Raw genomic sequence first — 13,918 nt, forward strand, 5'->3', positions numbered from 1 at the left:
GCCAAACATCAGAATATGGCCTCTAACAGGGCATGTGTAACTTTTCATACACAAATACCTGTTTGCATATCAGTCATGTGAAAATGCAGGAAAAAGAACGTAGAGATTCGGAGCTTATTTGGATGGACAGATCTGGGGTATATAAGTTCTGTTCCCTGTATCTGCAAGTAATGATGCTAACTGTTAAGTGCGAGGCGAGATAGAAGTCCTTTTGGACTTCTTGGACTATTTTATGCCTTCACTTAATGTTCTTTTAACAGTGCCTATTCCAAAATCTAGGCACCTCCTAATTAGTACAGTACAGTAAACTTCCGATAATCCGGCACCTTTAGGACCCAGGGGGTGCCGGATTATCAGATATGCTGGAGTACTGGAAGAGGAGCTATGAGGGGTCTGGAGTGGGGTGGGGCATTGGCGGGGAACTGCGCAGAATGGGAGAGAGCGGTGCTGTGGGACCAACCCGGCAGCACCCCAGCTGCTCTGCCCCCAGCTTCCCCAAGTGAGCTGCTGGTCAGTTTCAGCAGCAGCGGACTTGGGGAAGCTGGGGGCAGAGCAGCTGGGGTGCTCTGCCCCAGGGCTTCTTCAAGTCCACCGTTGCTGAAACTGACCAGCGGTGGAGTTGGGGAAGCCAGGGACAGAGCAGCTCCAATTGTCCAGCTGACCGGAGCACTTCCGGGTTCCAGTTGGTGCCGGACTATCGGGAGTGCCGGACCACTGTATGTCAGACAATTGGAGTTTTACTGTACTTATTAAGAGGAATCTATTGAAATGTTCAGTAATAAAATAACCTCCTAAATGTTCTCTCCAACTCTATTCATGCACCTTCTCCCTAATTGAATGAGAGAGAAAGTGTATCACTATGTCTATATTTGCAGCCTATGTCTATTCAATTCAAGCACTTTTTTATGGCAGAACTCCTTTAAATCCCTTTCATTACACAAAAATGCTGACCTGATAATTTAAGATATTCATCAGGTGCTTACCTGTTTGGGAAGATAACTGGACTTCTGCTTTATCTAGTTCATAGATATAATAAAAGCAAAGCTAAATTAGAAATAAGACAAGATGTTATTAGCATACAGAATGCTAATACTGTGTGGGCTGACTAGTATCAATTAATTTTTGTAGTTACAACAAAGAATTGAAACAGCCACCATTTCATTCTTCAAATAGGGTAGTTATGGCTGAGTTTAGCTGTCAAACTAGCTTAAATTTAAAAACTGGCACTTGATTTATTTCTGCAAATCAGCGAGAAGTCCACCTTTTATAAGTAAACGTCACAGAATATATTTAAACAATTTGTGAGCATGGTGTATGACCAAACCCCTTTTGGGGATATATATTTCTACTAATTTAGATGGGCCTGCTTAGGCACATGCCTACAGTAGAAACCAGAACTGAAGTCTAATTACTCTTCTTGAGGTATCAGTATTGCCACCTTCTTGAAATTTAAAAGAACGACTTCATAAGGTATGGAGCGGTTAAGATACCGAGGACACTGCCAGCCGAGGTTTATTGATGTCTGACAGCAATGTAAAAGCTTTGCTTCATTGGAACCTACAAATGAGAACTGGCACTAAGCATGTGTTATTTAGTATGTGTACTTAATATGTGCAGGAGTGAGGGATGTTGAATTTCTGATAGGTGGTATCAGGGCCGGCTTTAGGAAGTGTGGGGCCCAATTTGAACCGTTTCGACATGGCCCCGGCATCCAGGATTTTTTTCTTGACCAAAAAACTAAAAAAACCAGCACACAAAGGAAAAAGTCACAGCCCCTTTAAATCCCCAGGTAGAGAGCAGAGTCCTGCCTTCCGGCCAAACCTAGGGGCCGACTCCCCCTCCCACGGTGCACAGAAGCCACTGCGCTCCTCCTCTGGCGCCGACGTTCCTGCCCGCAGCGCACCCAGCATGCTGGCACACTTCCGGATTTAGGGTGCGGGGCCCTCTAGCTTTAGGGGGTGGGGCCTTTTTAAGTGCGGGGCGCAATTGGGGGAATCTGCCGAATCGGCCTAAAGCTGGCCCTAGGTGGTATAACCCGCCCGTTAGAAATACAGGGATGTACGCAGGAATTTCTGAGGGGTAGGGTGTCCATTTTTTGTAAATGTGGAATGCAAGGGTGTGAATGCACCCCACCATGGTCCCCCAAATAAGCTTGCTGTGGCCAGCCAGAGAAAGACAGGAATGGCGCACTGCCCGAGCCTTCCTCTCCTGTGCTCCAGTCTGCTGGGAGAAGGCTGAGGCAGATTTTCCTCCCCTCCCCCAGGAGCGAGGCCAGGGATGGGGAGGGGCTTCACTCATGGGGGCAGGGCTGGGAATCAGTCCCACCCTTCCCCTGGCCAGATGGAGAAGGTGGTGGGGGTGGGAGGGAAGGAGGCTCGGGCAGTGCTCTGCTCCTGCCTTCCAGCTGGAGCACACTTGGGGGACCACGGTAGGGTAAGTTCACACCCTTCAAACTCCTCCCTGCATACAGTCCTGAATAAGGGCAGAAGTGAGAGACTGGCTTATTTGCCCCTTAGCACAGGGAACTAGCTACCCTGTTTGCAGGATCCTTAGCTTTCCTGAACTGAGCAAGGCAGGACACATGCAACGGCCCCTTAAGTGGCCTCAGCCTAGAATTTCATGATAAAGGCCAGGACTTGAACAGGGTTAAAAAAAGAGCTCGATAAATCCATGGAGGTTAGGTCCTTCAATGGCTATTAGCCAGGATGGGTGGGAATGGTGTCCCTAGCTTCTGTTTGTCAGAAACAGGAAATGAGCAACAGGGGAGGGATCACTTGATGTTTCCTTGTTCTGTTCGTTCCCTCGGGGGCACCTGGCACTGGCCACTGTCAGCAGACAGGACACGGAGCTGGATGGACCTTTGGTCTGACCCAGACTGGCCGTTCTTACGTTCTTAAAAACCTTTGAGATAAAATGAGTGGAGATGAGCATTGAGCAAAACTTGGGACAATTCTTTTAAAAAAGGTATTTGAGGTCTGAACTCTATCGCTTGGGCCAGTCTGTAGAAATAGCATTATTTGTGTGTGTAGGAGGGGGAGTGTTGGAAGGGAGGAAATGAGGGATAAAATCAATGAGAGATTTTGGAAAAGGGAAGGCTAAAGAGAATGTGAGTTAAAATGCTGGAAGGGAAATTTTTATAATATTTGATAAATAGAACTATATTTAGCAATTGTTGGATGTATGGGGAGGAAAGGAAAGGGAGACTAAAAATAAACAGAGACTTTAAGAAAATGTTGAAATGATAGCATAAATAGGGTTAAATGTCACTATCTGAGAAAGTAGCATCCAAACAACAAAGGTCAGTAGATGGTCATTAATTAAATGAACAGTCTGGAAAAAACAAGGCAGCAAGATCTTGATGTACAGCAGGGGGCAAAAAAGGATAGTGGATGGATAAGAATCTCTTTTGGGGGGATGAATCACATTTTCCTTCTGCTCTCTGGAAATCATAAATGGGGTCTAAACTCAACAGAACATTGGTGTGTAGTAGGGTGGTAGATACGGCTTGAAAACCACACCCACTAACATGCAGATAAGCTGGCTGGCAAAGAGTACTTCCTGGTTCAAGTGGCACCATGGTGCTCATAAGCAGAGAGTTCTAGTATTTGGAGCAGAGAGATCCTGAGAGAAGGAGCCCAAACGAGTGAAGGAGCCTTACATGGGGCCAAGTTATCATACAGGCAGTAAAGCCTGGCAAAGCTTAAGCTGGGGTTTCATACTGATATATTTGGGAACTCCTTTTGGTTAATAAAACAGATGCCAAGAGAAGTGACTCTATTTTGGACTAAATGAGTAGTACCCTTTGGAGTAGGGCTTGTCCAGACCACACTGCACTTTGGGGCATAACACCAAGTGTCAAAATGTGTGAAAAATGTAAAAATATGTCATGAAATAGATTTATTGGGTGGCAGGAAGAGTGCCCAGGAGGGGCCTTATTGCAAGATGCCCCTTGAAGGAAATCTCATAAGGAAACACTGACCTGGGAATTCTGCGTTAATTCATGGTACAGATTTTGGAGTCTAAATTGGGAGTGCCTTCCTGAAGTGAAGTATCATTTCAGATGAGTAGCTGCGTTAGTTTGTAACTGGCAAAACTTAAAAAACAACAAATAGTCTTGCAGCACCTTAGAGACCATGAAGAAGTGGGTTGTATGCATGAAAGTTCATCTGAAACTAGGTGGATTGTGCCCACGAAAGCTTGTCTGAAGAAGTGGGTTGTGCCCAGGAAAGTGCATGATACCATCTACATGTTTTGTTAGTCTCTAAGGTGCTGCAAGTCTATTCATTTCTGAAGTAATTGTGTCCAGTGGAGCCTACATAGGCTAAGAACCTCAAAAGGGATGGGACTACTTTTTAGAAAGAGAGGAGTATCACTTTCTAGAAGCCAGCACAGTGAGTTCTAGAGAGAGAAATTCTCCGTATTGGTATTTGCAGTTTTATGGCCTCTTAGGGCATGTCTAAACTACATCCCTCTTTCAAAAAAGGGATGTAAATTAGGCATATCAAAAGTGCAAATGAAGTGTGGATTTAAATATCCCGTGCTTCATTTGCATAATCACGTCATAGCGTTCTTTCGAAAAAGGGTATTTTGAAAGTAAAACTGCCGTCTAGACACGGTTCTTTTGAAAAAAAAAAAAAAAACCCTTTTTCAAAAGATCCTGTACTCCTTAATTCATAGTGGTTTCACTTTCAAAATACCTTTTTTTGAAAGAACGCTGTGACGTGATTATGCAAATGAAGCAGGGGGTATTTAAATCCCCGCTTCATTTGCACTTTTGATCTGCCTCGTTTACATCTCTTTCAAAAGAGGGATGGAGTTTAGACATAGCCTTAGAGATGAAATAACAAACTGCATGAAGGACATGTCCCTAGACATTTCTGTAGATTATGTTGCTTGCTTTCTTGGGAAAGAGCCTTGTAAAATTTGAAATCCCAGAAAAGAGAAGGATTTGGCATCTTTGCTTTGCTTGGTCCTCTTGAGAAGTTTTTCTCTGGCTGTGCAGATGTCCAGCTAAACCTCCAAGAAAACGGGGGAAAAAAACCAACCCCAAACTCAACTTATCTACTTCCCTTCGCTACACATTACAGTTTAGCCCCTTTGTGGAACAAGTCATTTCTTGGGCACAGGGTGCATTCTAAAGGAAGTAAAATCTCCAGAGCTTGCCCAGACCTTCTCTAGTCAGGCAAATCCTGCAATTGGAAACTATGCTTCAGGGTTGTTTAAGTGATTGTATTTATGTGGGCTTCCTGTCCCTCGCCTACCTTTTTATTTGAAACTTTTAAAATAAATGCCTCCTCGAGGCATCACATGACTATGCAATGGTACCACACACTATTTCTAACCCAGTTTATCAAAGCATGGTCTCATTTTGCAGTCTTCACATGTACAAAACTAACACCGATTTCAGTGGGAGCCAGGTAAGGGGTGACAGAGCTGCATGCACTAGGCTTAAGACTATTTTTATTGTTAGACTTGGTTGCAGTACCAAAAAGAAAACAAGCTCACACTGAAAGCACTAAAATTGCCTGTAAAGGAAGCTTGGTGAGAATAGAAAACATTTGATCATACTTTACATATGCGATGGTTAAATTTCTACATTTGAAGTAGATGGTAATCTTCTTGAGATAGATACTTCCCTATGGGTACATCTACACAGTAGTGTTATTTTGGAATAACTGACACATCTACCCTGCAAGCCTTTATTTCGAAATAATGTCGAGCTGGAGGATTTCTTACTCCAACTCATGGTAACCTTCATTTCATGAGGAGTAAGGGAAGTCGAAGTAAGACAATTCTTCCTTCAACTTCCTGCTGTGTAGACAGTGCCAAAAGCTGAATTAAGCTATTTTGACTTTAGCTATGCAATTGACGTAGCTGAAGTTGCGTAGCTTAATTTGACTTTAGCCCTGCAGTATAAATGTACCCTAGGTGCTATCACAGAACAAATCATACAACTTTTTATTATTTGTGCAATGAACAGCATACCCTGTACTACTTTTTACATCTGTCTTTAAATGCAGCAAGGTAACCTCTAGGTATAAACAATTTTTATCCATTCCATTTAAATTGGAAGAGGCTTTTCCATTTAAATTAGGTTGATCATGTTCTTGGCTCTGTCAATGGACTAAATTCACCTCTGGAACAAACAAGCTGAATTGCATTGATTGGGTATAGTGAACCCACGTTAATTCCAGTAGTCAAGTTGACCTTTGAATACTGTTGAGGTGATTCACCTGCTGAAGATTGGTTGGAAGATTGGCACTAGCATATATTTAGAGCAAAACCAGAACAGAATGCATTGTGGAGGTCTTAAGATTTAGATATAATCAAAGTAATATACCACCTGACCAATGCAAACCCATCAGGGTACTTAATTCATATGGATTTTTTTTTAAATATCAGATTTACACATCAGTTGTTACAAGTGATATGGCTGGTTATCATTAGGCTCAAAAATTGTCTGAATGTTTTATATTGTTGGAATACTTCTAATATCGGACAATGTATTCATTTTCTTGTTGTGTTTGTGACTTCTGTAGCCATCAGAACATGAGGTGAGAGAAACAGGGTAGGAATGTGATCTGATCATGACTCCCTAGTTCTCTTTATGGATCTGATTTCTCGAATGCTAGTAATTTTTTATAGTTAACAGCTTTTATTTCTAGTTCTTTGGATGAATTTTGGAAATCTGTCATGTTGAAAATATGTACCCTTGTTGGAGTTTTTTCTTTTACCATAGAAGAGTTTGCCTTTCACCTACAGCCCATGAATTATTTACTGAAAATAACTAACTCTTGTTTTTTTTTTTCTCTTTCTGTGTAAGAATGCAATTTGTTTGGGAGCAGGAGACAAACCTGTAAATGAATACAGATCAGTTCTCTACTATCAGGTCAAACAGCCACGCTGGATGGAAACATTAAAGGTATGATACAAACATTTTTCATTTATGTTTTCCCCTTCACTTGTCAGCTCCTATCTTTTTTTTTTTTAAAGGAGAAAACCATTACAGCACAACTCATATTTTTTTTTAAGAACAAATACCTTGAGGTCTTGAAATATAGTTGTGTGTGTGTGTGTATTACATCAACTATCAGCTAGGGGATACATGATTAGTGATTTTAACATTTCAGCCTGGAATATTGGGAGGACTTCCTATTGTAGCAGTGAAAAAAAAAAAGGTCATTCTAGTTTACTTTATGTCCTGAATATACGCTATTGAAAATGAAGAACACTATTAGTTGTACTGGCGGAAAACAGCAAAAGTGAGAAGGCTGAGTGATGAAACAAGGATGGTAAATAACCTCTTGTAAATTTTAGATTTTTATGGTCTTGCATGTGTGTTAGAGAAGAACTAATAGACACCTAAGTAATCAGTGTTTAATAGGAGTAGTCAAGAAGGTTCTGAAGTAGTAATTTAAAAACAGGGTTCAAGATTGCTCAACAAGTCTACAGTCAGTGCTTTTTTGGAAGAGCGCTATGGAAGATTGGCTAAATGATGTTAGCAATCTGTGTATTATTAGTCTATGACTGCACTAAGGTATAAAGTGAGAGTGGAAAAAGAAGAATAGGTCTTCTGTAGCTGTAAAAATGTGTAGTTGTGTATTGTCTTAAAACCACAGACAAATGTGATATTTTGATTAACATCTTGCTTTCATTTTCAATTTTGGCAGTAACTGGAACAGATTTTATATGAACAATGAGCAGTCCTGTGGCACCTTAGAGACTGATGAGCTTTCGTGGGTAAAACCCACTTCATCAGATGAATTGGGGTGATTTTGTATGGAGAGACATTAGAAATAGCTGTGCTTAAATTATTTGAAAGTTTCAATTATATTCAAATCAGATCAAAGTACTGTAGTATAAAATGCTGTGATTTTCAAGGTAGTATTGATTCGTGAAGTCATACAGGACTAGGTAAGCAATAAAGAAAGACAAGATGGGTGATGTAATACCTTTTACTGGAACAACTTCTGCAGGTGAAAAAAGACTGTCTATTCATCCACAGAAATTGGTCCAATGACAGATCATTCTCACCTTGTCACACATTAATAATATCCTGGGACCAAAATGGCTACAAATACACTGCAAATAGGAATATATGGAAGAAACACTTCAGAATTACATAATTTTCAAATCTGACTTGTGAGCTGTTAGCTCATGAGAATGTTTTATATTCATGGAGTGCTGCATATACTGGATAATGTATTCATTTCCTGTAGCATTGGCGACTTCTTTAGCAATCAGAATGTGAGGGAGAAAAATAGGGTGGAGATGTGATAACTCTCTAGCTCTTTTCATGGCTTGATAGGGCACGTCTACACAGCAGGGCTAATATTGGAATAAGCTATGTAACTTCAGCTACGTCAATTGCGCAGCGTAAGTTGAAATAGCTTAATTCGACTTTTGGCTCTGCCAACACAGCAGGAAGTCAAAGGAAAAACACTCTTCGTTCGACTTCCCTTACTTCTCATAAAATGAGGGTTACTATGAGTCGGAGTAAAAGGTTGCCATGAGTCGGAATAACATCAGTTATTCCAAAATAATGCTGCTGTGTAGATGTTCCCAGAAGGACTTGCTGTGCAGCATTGAGAAAATTATTTCATAGTTCGCTCCTGCTGTTTACCCATTGCTGTAGAGGTATAAATTAATTCCACAGGGATTTATGATGTTAAAGAGCTTTGAGAGGCATTATATGAATCCATATAATTAACATTACAAGTTCCTTTTCCTTTTTTGTTTTCCAATACATGGATTTCTGTCAGCCCTATAACTGATGGCTTTAGCCATGCTCACATGCTCCTTGGAAGCAGTTCTGTTGTTACGTGGAGTCCAGGCACCCAGAGCTCAGTCTGCTTCCTCCTGCTGAATCCTTTTTTATGCCCTCTTTGCCTTGACTGTGGTGCCTCTGAGTTCATTAGGGGTACGTCTAGACTACAAGCCTCTTTCAAAAGAGAGCGTCTAGACTGCAACCTCTTCTTTCGAAAAAGTGAGCTGCTTTTTCGAAAGAGAGCACCCAGGCAGTCTGGATGCTCTCTTTTGAAAAAGCCCTGTTTGCATTCAAGAACGCCTTTTTTCAAAAGAGCACTTTTGAAAAAAGGTGTTCTTCCTCGTGAAATGAGGAGTACCGCCATCGAAAGAAAAGCCGCGTTCTTTCGATTTAATTTCGAAAGAATGCGGCTGTAGTCTAGATGCAGGTGAAGTTTTTTTGGAAAAAAGCTACTTTTTTCGAAAAAACCCTGCAGTCTAGACACAGCCTAGGAGTTCCAAGCAGAGAACTGCAAGCCTAGCATCTTTTTTGTACTGAGGCCAGACCTGGGCAAATGTATCTTGTGTACACAAAGCTTTGTAGGGCCAAGATTCAGTGGAGGACAAGTCCCACTGATTTTGCATGTATTGGTGACGGTCACAGATGTGGTCAAATATCCCTTATTGCCACTCAGCAGAGGTCTGTGAGGAGCCCCACTTCTCTGGGGTTTACGTGCTTTAGGAGTTGAACAGAGTTCAGGCATTGACTCTGACTGGGGCCCTCAGCGTACTCACAGGGTATCCACTATCTAGTACATGGTTTGGAACGCTGAGATGTGGTGATCCAACTGCTAGCCTCCCTCCCCCCCGTTACCAGTGTTGCCCCCTCATCCTCTCCTATAGCTTAAATATTCCCTCTTTAAGATCTCCAGCCATACGAGTGCTCCACATCCACGTGCTAATCTTGAAAGGGTGTATGGTAGATGTAATACATAATGCACAGACTGACTTTCACAGCATTTTAGATCACCTTTGTTCTTAAATTACCAGAAATAGATAGATATGTATAGATAAATCTATATATCTCTTATTTCCTCACCAGTCCAGAGCATGGGTTGGGTCAAAGTTCTCTGGGTCTTTGCAGGCTACTTCTGCTTCAACACAGGGGTTGGTTATAATCTTAGAGACTTTCCACATGCTCTTTGTCACTGTCTCCCTCCAGGTCAGCTTGCTGTGATGTTGGTTGTTCCTAAGCGGAGCTTCCCGCTTAGTGAAAGCCTGCCTCTTCTCTTCCCTGTTCTCCTACCCAAGGCTTCCTATGCATTTCCAACTCCCTCAGGTTGATATACCCCACCATTAACACCTGGCTCCTTTGTTCTGCTGCAAGTAATTTTCCATTCTTCAAACCCAAGTCTACACACAAAGTGGAGGGAGTGGCTTCTCCTAGCTGTAGATATCCTCCTCCTTAGCATATCTACTGAGCAACCAGAGTACAGTCCTTAATGGCCACTACTTTCCATTGTCTGTTGTCTGGAAGAGATGTGCTTACAATCTTGTCTGCAATAGTGGGTAGACAGAGGCATTTCTTGCAGCAGTTTTTGATATAAACCACTTCACAATAACTGCCAGAATTCGTAAATTGTACAGCTTGCCTACATTGCATGAGTGGCTAACATGGAAGTTAAAGAATGGTGGATATTGATTTCCAAGTAGATAAATTTCATAACTTATTTTTTCTAATAAAAGGTGGCAGTCCCCATTGAAGACATGCAAAGGATACACCTGCGTTTCATGTTCAGACATAGGTCGTCTCAAGAGTGTAAGTACAGAATTATTATTTTTTGTTTGTAATCAAGGTTGCTAATCTTTAGAATTTAATGTATGATTTTGTACTTTGTAGCTAAAGACAAGGGAGAAAAGAATTTTGCAATGGCCTATGTGAAGCTAATGAAGGACGATGGTACAACTCTACAAGATGGCTTACATGAGTTGGTAATCTTAAAGGTATAGTATGAAGATTGTGGCATAGAGGGAATTATTGTTTTCGCTGACTCTTTCACTGTGCAGTCTTCTATGATATTCCCAATTTTCCATTGTCTTCCCCTCATTATCTTATTAAAAACTTAAGTTATGTGATCCTTCCTCCGGATGCATCTTTCTCTAGACCTAATCAAGATGACTCAAAACATTTGCTATAGGTAAGTATCGTTGTAGAGTGACAAAGGACAGTAGCTGTTCCCACATTTTAACCTTTGTTGGCCTGCTTCAAGTCTACTATATTTAGAGCAACCATATTTCCCTATGCTGAATATAGGACACCTGGTCAAATTACTGTTAGTCATCATGTGAATTCGACAACAGGCAAGTCAAGTCAGGGAGGAAGGGAGGCTATTGCAGAGCTCATCTCTTCTTCCCCATCACTGCTCACATGTGGCTGGAACCAGCTTGTCCCTTCCTGCCCCCAGAGTGTCAAAAGGCAGCTAACATCTCCAGGCTGCTGCTGGCCACTGACATAATCCAGTCACCTCCTGTGCCCAGGATAAAGTGTTGGGCAGTAAGTTCTAAGGCTGCATTATGCACCAAGGCCCAGGAAATTTGTAGGGGTTTCAGTGAAGCCAGCCAGAGAGATGGCTCAGCAGAGGAAGGTATCTAAGGGTCAGAGCAGCCCAACACTCTCTGGGAGCTGGACCTAGGGCTGAGGGGTGGGGACAGGTAAAGAGACAGGTGATGAGGGTGCTAAGCCCCTGCCCCAGGGGTTGCTGTGGAACATGCAGATTTGGGGTGTGAACAGGCTAGAAATAGCTTCCCCCTGCCACTCCAGAGCTTAGCTGAGGGGCAGAGAGTCTTCCCCATGCCAGTGCTGTGTGGGGCTTTGGAACATGCAGGGCTTGGCTGTTCCTGGCCAGTGCCCCAGGCTGGAAGGTCCCGGCCTTTCCCAGAGTGCCAGCTCAGCCAGAGACAGTGGGGGAAGGAAGGATCTGGCTGTTGGTGAGCTCCGTGCTTCAGTCAGGGGCTGGTTCTCTGCAAAGCCGTGCGAGTGGGATGCAGACTACCAGGGGCACGTGGACGAGCAGTAGGGCCAGGGGTGGGATTGAAGGGGCAAAGCGGGCGGACAGTGAGAGGGGAAGCCCGTCAAGGACTGATGGGTGAGTAGGAGTGTGAATACCTAACTCGCCACCACCTGGCCATCCTTGCCAACCATCGCAGCCTGTGCCAGCTTGGAAACAAGATGGAGGGTACGTCCCTGCTGCCTCACGGCAGGCACACAGCAGGAGCTGCGCTGACGGACTAGTAGGAGGAGCAGTTGGCCTTGAGCTCTTCATTTTTGTCCTCCCATCCGTCTTGCACACCCACCCCATTCATCAACCACTTGACTCCCCCCGTCCCTGCTCCAGCCTTCTGATGGGGTGGGGTAAAGGGGGCAACTGCCCCGGGGTCCAAGGCTTCCTGTCACCACTGCTACTGCTGGAGCCTGAAGCCCTTCAAATTGCCACTGGAGCACAGTGCAGTACTCTCTGGGCAGTGCTAAGGGATGAGGGAGGGGCATGCCATGATTCGAGCAGCACTGAGGACTGGATGCTCCTAGCCTCACCCCTTCCACCTAAGGTCCTGACCCTTCTGGTAGCACGGAGCTGGACCGGCAGGGCTGTTATCTCCCGTGCCCCTACCCCACCAGTGGGCAGGCAGTGAACAGGGATCTGGCCATGAGCAGGAAACGGAAAATACAGGACAATTTGCCCATTTGAAATACAAAGTTGGGGTTCCTAACTGGCTTAAATATGGGACTGTCCCTTTAAAACCAGGAGATCTGGTCACCCTAATTATATCCCTACTTCTAGAAGACTGGGCCAGAACTCAGTACCTGGACTTAAACCATCATTAGATCTTGAAATAAAGTACAGTCAGATGCTGATTCAGTTCATTTCATCATGATCTCTCCTGCCTCATGAATGATCGGTGAACAGTTTGTGACTTGCTTGTATTTGTTAGGGGTTAGTTGGTTTATAATAAAAATCAACAGTTCTTTGCTGGGGATTATGTATTAAGTTGTAGGGATTTGCTATCAGGCATCTGAACAGTGCTGGTTAGTCCCAATTGGCTGCAAATAACCTAGCTGATTTCCTTCCCTCCCCCAGATGGGTGCTTTCTATTGAAATTAGGTTTTCCAGGCAGTTAGTGAAGACTGAGAATTAGAAATGAATTTCCTGCCAATATTTTCAAATCTGTACTTAATTAGCTGTTTCCAAATGTGTTCTCTTCAGTAAATTAGTTTTCTGTAATATTCATGGCAAGCTAAAAAAGAGGGATGCACACAACTAAAGTAAATTGTTTATAAATTCCAGTGGAGACTAATGGATTTTTTTTAGATATTTGCTCACCTGTTGTTGGTGCTAAAATTGATAAATATTGAGGCCAGAAGGGACCATTATGATCATCTAGTCATGACTGATTGTATAAGGCAACTCATAAAATTCAGCAACTGATTCCTGCATCAAGCTCATGACTTCATTTTAGAAATGTTAAATGGAGTTGACACATTATCTTTATGGTAAAAGAGACCGATCATTTCTGACACAGAAATGTTACTTCTAGAATTTACACACGGAAACACAAATGGTAAGCATTGAAAAAAAAAAACCCATGACCCAGGATCCCAGAAATGGAGGGGCTTTAAACTCAAGAGGTTTTAAATACCTTTTCAAGTTGTGAGGGGTTTTTTGCCTTCTGATGTGCAGTCCTTTGGCACGCGCTTGAATCGTGTTTTCATGAATTTTCTGAAACCATGAGGGCTAGAAACGTTTTATCCAGAATGAAAGCTGAGACGCTCATGTAACATGCTTTTTAAACGTTGCCTAATTTGTGAGGCTGATAAAATTGTAGGCAACACTTGCCAATGTTCTAGTACATCTTCAGCTTCAAAAGCCACCTTGCCGCTCTCAGTAGATCTGATAATTTTCACGCTTTCCCTGAGTTTTGCTCGATTGCAGCTAATGAATGGAGATCTCCTCATGGGATGGAAACCCAATGCTTTTTAATGCTTTTGAATGAGCATATACTCTTTTCTATATCTCGGCAGACTGGGAAGCATACCTGACCTCTCTTAGGGTGCGTCTACACTTGCTCTCTAGTTCGAACTAGGGATGCAAATGTAGGCGAACGAAATTGCTATTGA

General features: G+C 42.9%; 1 protein-coding gene across 2 annotated transcripts in view; it reads left to right on the forward strand.

Moving 5' to 3' along the window:
* Positions 1-13,918, forward strand: part of DOCK2 (dedicator of cytokinesis 2) — a 499,444-nt gene that overhangs the window by 66,478 nt on the left and 419,048 nt on the right. For both annotated transcript variants that reach the window (XM_075900153.2, XM_075900154.2), the window contains 3 exons: positions 6,824-6,922; positions 10,492-10,564; positions 10,646-10,749. In XM_075900153.2, the coding sequence (XP_075756268.2) occupies positions 6,824-6,922; positions 10,492-10,564; positions 10,646-10,749 (276 nt within the window). The remainder of the gene's footprint in view (positions 1-6,823; positions 6,923-10,491; positions 10,565-10,645; positions 10,750-13,918) is intronic.

This window comes from Pelodiscus sinensis, chromosome 16, assembly GCF_052426305.1.
Source record: "Pelodiscus sinensis isolate ZL-2025 chromosome 16, ASM5242630v1, whole genome shotgun sequence".
NCBI classification, from domain to species: domain Eukaryota; kingdom Metazoa; phylum Chordata; order Testudines; family Trionychidae; genus Pelodiscus; species Pelodiscus sinensis.